At 42.9% G+C, this 6,606-nt stretch overlaps 1 protein-coding gene across 1 annotated transcript in view; it reads right to left on the bottom strand.

Annotated features, from left to right (window-relative positions):
* Nucleotides 1-2,914: 2,914 nt before the first annotated feature.
* LOC106804708 (cyclic nucleotide-gated cation channel alpha-3-like) overlaps nucleotides 2,915-6,606 on the bottom strand; it is a 101,000-nt gene continuing 97,308 nt past the window's right edge. Inside the window, 1 exon segment of the mRNA XM_014805998.1 lies at nucleotides 2,915-2,995. Coding sequence (XP_014661484.1) covers nucleotides 2,915-2,995 — 81 coding nt within the window.

Raw genomic sequence — 6,606 nt, 5'->3', positions numbered from 1 at the left:
TGGAAAAGTGGGCGGGGTCTATTTTTATCCTCCAATCACAGGTCGGAGCAATTCCTCTGTTTAGACGCATGTCTTATGACACTGCCAGTGGCCACTGCCAGTGCATGTGGTGGTGATAGTACTGTGTAGTTTTTGCCTGCGTTAATTAGTTACAAGTGGCAGCTCTCTATTTCAGCCTGTAGGCTTGCGTAGGTAAATGGATCAGTGCTTACCTATTCTGTCTTGCAAATAGTTGTTGCTACTACGTACGATGGGAGCTTCCATCTTTAATCTTAAGACACTTAAACGTACGCGCCATCTCGTGGCAACTTTAATAACGATCCCAACGAACATTCCTTCGAGAAGGTTCCTGATACCATCGCTGTGCCTTCCACTGTTTCGGCGCGTATGTGAACACATTTGGGACTAACAGGGTTTACTAGAATCCCACCACTCCACCACAGAGTCACCGCAGTAGACGTTCGATGAGCGCTGTCACTCCGCGGCACTTGTTAATTTCTGATGCCGTGCACTTCTTCCAAAGCATATTTTTGTAAGAGATTACTGGTAAGGCTGTTTCTCATCTGGGAATCGCTGAATACGTAGAGACTATGAGGGTTGAGGACTGGTTGGTGGGGGAAGACTGATGAGTCGAACGTGGGTCGGTGGGTGGGGAATTAATGAATTGAACGTGGGTGGGAGGTGAGGACTGGTGGGTGGGTGAAGACAGATGAGTCAAACGTGGGTGGGTGAAGACAGATGAGTCGAACGTGGGTGGGTGAAGACAGATGAGTCGAACGTGGGTGGGTGAAGGCAGATGAGTCGAACGTGGGTGGGTGAAGACAGACGAGTCGAACGTGGGTCGGTGGGTGGGGAATTAATGAGTTGAACGTGGGTGGGAGGTGAGGACTGGTGGGTCGGAGGTGAATGATCGGTTGATTGTATGCTGTCAATGACTTACTAGTTGGTGGTGTATTGATACGGATAGGACGCGTGTGCCTGTCGCCCAATTTGTAGCAGGTGGGCGGGACGTGGCTCATAGTTGGGACATGAGTAACTAGGTATTCGTACATGGATGGGTTTGCAGTGATTGATTGGACTTGTGTGGGTGGAGTCTTCCGACTTCGATTGATTAATACGTAGCAGTATACCGATGGTTTTGGCGGCGTCTGGTAAAGAATATTTTGGTATAAAGGACGAATGATACATTTATGCTGGCTCGTATTGCGGATCATGTAGTGGTGTACGGCGACAGGTGTGTGTTCGGCCAAATGGAGAGCGGACTTGATATGGCTCTGGGGTGAGAAGAAACGCATGCAGTCCGAGTGTCAGTAGCGCCTTCTCGTTAATCGTACTGCAAACATGAGGTGCTCGACCATTCCTGGTGGCGTTCTATTTGAGAGAATCTATTGGTCCGGCTCACACGCAGAGTGTGTACCTTACTCCTAATCGTACCGCTATAATTGTACCCGGCCCGAGGCTCCGACGGTGCATGCTCACATTCACAACACGGGAAAGTCCATTACGATGGGTTCCGGTAATGTTATTCCTGGCACAACCTCGCTGTAATGCATTGGGCAGATGCTCCGAGCGCCTTTGCTCGCCTTTCGAGCTTGGGAAAGGTCATGAGGATGGATGAAGGAGCAGCTCGTGAATTTCTGGTCATGGCACGTTTTTTTTTATTCACGTGATAGCTTCGTAAAAAAACAGTCACGTGATGAATCTGAGGAACATTGTAGATTTTGATGAGGATCGGGAGAAACGCAATACCTGATTTCACGCATCGGAAAATATCATTAGAAGTAGGAATGAGCGAGGCCGAGCAGAAAGTTGCTTATCTTGTACGGGTTGCCGGTGTCTAATGAAATGCTACTTTCTCACTCGTGTTTCTTCAGAGATAAATCTTCAAACGCTGTTGCAATTGTTGGGTTGAGTCGAATTGTTTGGACTACGTTCGCAAAATACGATGAAACGATAATAAAAAATATCGGGACACGAAGTATCGTCTGCATCTTCGGGCTGATGATGGTGCACGTGCTTGCGTGGAGGCTCACCGCGTACGCACATGCTGTAGCTGTGCTGAGTCGACAAGCCTGGCTGTCTCGAACGTCATTAATCTGAGGCGGAACGTATTGTTCTTCCCTGATTACCTGACCAGCTGCTGCGCTGAAGTTTCGCAATTAAGTTAGGTAAGAATGCGTGCCTTGTTATCCAGAGTGTGTTCTTTTTCAAAACAGTTACATCTAGCGTGGTTAACGTTTTTAGCATCTTTTGGTTCGTAGTTTCAACGCGGGATTGGATTGTCCGAGATGGCTCCGTCCACAATGAAGATTGCTCGGCGCGATGGTCAAATAAGAACCACGTACACGAATTGCATAAAAAAACTCGCATGGTTAATAGGCACATTATACAAACACGTTGCTAATGGCGCATTATTCTACGTGTTTCTGTGCGCAGTGATTTCCTTTCGACAATCCATCTCGCGTACACAAACCTCGTGCACAGAATCAAAGCTGAAAAATCACTACTGCGATGTGTATACGGTCAACATCATAGCTCGTTTTAATGTCACGGCGTCTGTGAATGTAACGTATTTTACATCAGTTTTCTAGATAAAATTAGACCCTTATTTCAGACACGGATCGCACATTTATGTCGCCTGCGCGCAAGTTTTCCGTCACATCGCTAGATTCACGGTGCACGCAAAATTATTCTTCGTGACCAAAGGTTTGGCGCGAGCGAGCTTACGTTATAATGACGGCACGAAGATAAGTGCTATGTCATCTGCTATCTCACTTACTGCATCCGTATCACCGTCGACGTCAACGTTTCGGCGGCGTATGCAAACTCGCGCGGGCTGCCGAGAAAATGCGCGCGCGTTCTTGCGATGCGCACGCTACCAGCGTCCCCCGGCCGAGAACTGCCCTGCCTGCCGCTAAACAGCATCTCCTGTTTCTGACACTTCTGCCACATTGTGCGAAGCTGTTAGCGACTCTTCACGTCTCCGGTAACGTTGCTGTAACGTGCCGACAACAGAGTCTAGTCGACAGGCTTCGACTCGCCGCTCGTAATCTGCGGTTAACTGTTTACCAGAACCACTGCTTTCAGCCTGCTCACCGTTATTATAAGTGTAATGCATTCGCAAAGGCATTTCGTTCACAAACGATCCTATACATAAGATGATAAATTTAAAAAATCAACAACAACAACAACAAATATCACAAATAATTATTACGTACGTGTTATATATATATATATATATATATATATATATATATATATATTGTATATACATGTTTTGGCATTGCTGCAAGCGTAACATTGAGTGTTTTGGACTGAGGAACTTAATGTTGTTGGAGGGTGGATGTCGAGGCTAACCACAAAATTCTTTTTCCCAAAGAACCGGCTAATATATTATTATGTTATATGTGAAAATAATGATAAATATGCCTACTACTATATTTGTGACACCACTCACAGTCGGTCCTAGTAGCCTACTAGGACCGACTGTGAGTGGTGTCACAAATATACAGTCTAAGGGCTGTTCCACATATTCTAGCCTTATGTAGTCCATTTATGATTTACTATAAGCGGTAATCAGTGAACATGAACCCAATAGTTACCTTAACCATATCCATAACCATTGACCTAACAACCAGGCAATTTAAATGTTTTGTTATAGGATATGTAAACTCGGGAGTAGGCCTAAGTAATTATTGCCACTATGACCTCCCATAGGTGAACGATGTAAGAAATCAAGACCTAGCCTTAGTTACCTTAGGATTAATTAAGTATAACTCAATAATAGTGAAGTCAAACGTTACATTAAACACACGAACTCACGCACAAGCACGCACACAGGCTTAGGGAATTGGCGTGTCGGTTAATTCTCTACCGCTATCGTAATTAATTAACTGGATTTTCACTATAAGCTTCCTAATTATTTATCTCGTTTTTATTTTCGTTTCAAAAAGTGTTCTGTTTTATTTAATAACGTCGCTAGTTATTGCTATCGACAATAAAAGTTTTCTATCACAATACCAGATCTACATTTATATGAATAAAATATATATATATAGAGAGAAATATCTAGCCGACGTCGTAAAATGTAAAATGGTTAAAATTATTTGCACTTTAGAATAGTGCATAATCGAAGGTGTTTGGGTGTTCTCCGTGAATGACTAACATATGGTTAATATCGAACTGACGCGTTGTCATGGTAACAACGTGGACGATGACATCGTCCACGTTTTTACTTGTCGCTTCTTTCTAGTACATTTTTGCTAATTATGCACTATATTTTCTGACGCTGAATCGTCGCTTATTCTCGCCTTTGTAGATCGTTCGATTTTCTGTGCGTTTTTTTTTGCAGTCTGGGTAAAGGAAGTTAATGCCGTCTCTGTTGTTATATATGTGCAGCTAAGCGTTAGTGTCTGCATGGGAAGCGATATAGGTATAGTTAGCGTGAGGGATTCACTATATATATAATATATATATATATATATAGCACTCGATGCTCGTTATAGAGAACGCTATACTGTTCGTGCGTACTGCCTAAATAAATAACTATTCGCTATTGCAATGCTCCGATGCGATTATATTCTTACATTTTTACAACTTGTTATGTTATGAAACTTTTGACGCATTCAGATCGACCGCACGATGGCGAAAATTTGGCGTTGTTCGCGACATGACCGAACGCCTGCTGTATACGCATGCAAGGCGCAAGGTACAGCGAGACGCGTGCGCTAGCACGCAGCACACCTCGCTATATTGCGTTTTTTTGCTTCGGTTTTTGAGTATCTCAAACGAACCATGCGTAGAATAATAGAAAGTTCGCATTTGTGTTGAAATTGGTTTTTATTTATATCCCATCTTTTAGAACAACTGATATAGATGCGATCTGAACGATGTGATGCTTTTTATATCCGTCTTATTTCACATGCATTTATGTCCGAAGCATGGATTTCCTTTTGTCATGCCAGTATCAGAAATGTACACGCGACGACGCAATTATGATTCCATACATTGAATGACCGCTGCATATGCGCAATAATTCAAATAGGTATTTTAGAGCTATATGTGATTCAACTTTTTGTTTATTTGGTTATTTCTCTCTTTCTGATCTTAAAAATTAAACGTTACAATCGTATCTCTTTTGACGCGTCAGTTTTTTGCCAAATCTGTACACTACGCGGTTGAGAATGAAAACAAAGGCCTAGCTGCCCTGTAAAAACTGCTGCGCTTATATCCTACGTATAGTGGAGCTCTATAAACATTAAAACCGTGATTACGATTTATAAAATATTAGAACGTCTAGCTGGTGATTGTCATTATTTCATCATGTTTTCCATTCGCCATATGTTTTGCCAAATCCGTATATATTAATTAGTCAGCATAATTTCGTATATATTGAATAACATTAATAAAAAGACGCAATCGTGGTGCGACTACGCCTACATTGATTCTAATTAAAAATGAATTTAGCATAGATTGACATGCTTATTAATTCATCGGCAAAGACCCGTGATTTGTTTTCGTGACACGCCAACTGGCCTCGGTAATGTTACGTGGTCATGGCTGTAGCAATTGCGGTTATCTTTGTTATTATCGTTATTACATGTTAAAAATTGTATTTTTTTACGCTGTGTGATCATGCACTATTTGTAGGCCTCATGCCTGTAGCAACCCCTTCACTGCCAGTAGAAGGCTGACTCATTAGCGTTCATCCTTTTAGATGCATCCCCTATGTAGAGAAATTCTGAAGGAACCCATGTGTTTGTAAAGACGTCAAGGAGGATTTTCATGTCAAACATATATACTCGTTCGTAGAGAGAGTTTGTTATTTAGTTAGGCGTGGATTGCGTGACTGGCCAGACCATCTGTTGTAGTAACAATTCCTCCACGACTAGGAAGAATGCACAACAAAACGCAGAGAAAAGGCATCGTACGGCTGGCTGTACGAAATGCTAATACTGCAGCTGCTATCGCCCATCCGTGGTCTGGTGTGATTGACGCAAAGCTGGGCTTATACTTATAACTATAGTCAGTAATTGTCGTGTAGATTATTTTCTTAACTCTTTCGCTTTTAGCTGCAGCTGATCCCCAGTTCTCTAAAAACGAACAAAGGAACCGATCGAGTGCGTATATAAGCCACTCATACAGTTTGCAGACCCTTTGATGAAAAACTTTGCACAGGAGAGAGGTAGTGATCCGCTAGGGGACGGCTCTGATTGGCTAATTTTGCCTTATTTATTTTTATTATTTGTGGTTAATTTTGTTTTATTTTAGAATTAGGGTTAGGATTAGGGTTAGGGTTAGGTTTAACTGATTTCTATATCCACAGCACACTAATAATGCGCCATCTAGCGGATCACTATCTCCCCCCTGAGAACTACTTTTTGACGAATCAGGTACATCCCCGGTACATCACGAATATACGGGGTACCTCGTGGTCTCATCCAATTCACAAGAGCTATTTGAGGTCCCAGAAAAGCATGTTACATGGCCCATCGGCGTGCAGACATGACCTGGAGGTATATGATAAATACCCCAGACAATGACAAATACCCCCGGGAAATCACCCCCGGACAAGTACACCGGGAAATCACCCCCGGACAAGTACAC

The sequence above is a fragment of the Priapulus caudatus genome, unplaced genomic scaffold, assembly GCF_000485595.1.
Source record: "Priapulus caudatus unplaced genomic scaffold, Priapulus_caudatus-5.0.1 Scaffold84, whole genome shotgun sequence".
NCBI lineage: Eukaryota > Metazoa > Priapulida > Priapulimorpha > Priapulimorphida > Priapulidae > Priapulus > Priapulus caudatus.
Note: the sequence above shows the minus strand (reverse complement) of the source record. Positions and strands in the feature narration are given on the sequence as shown.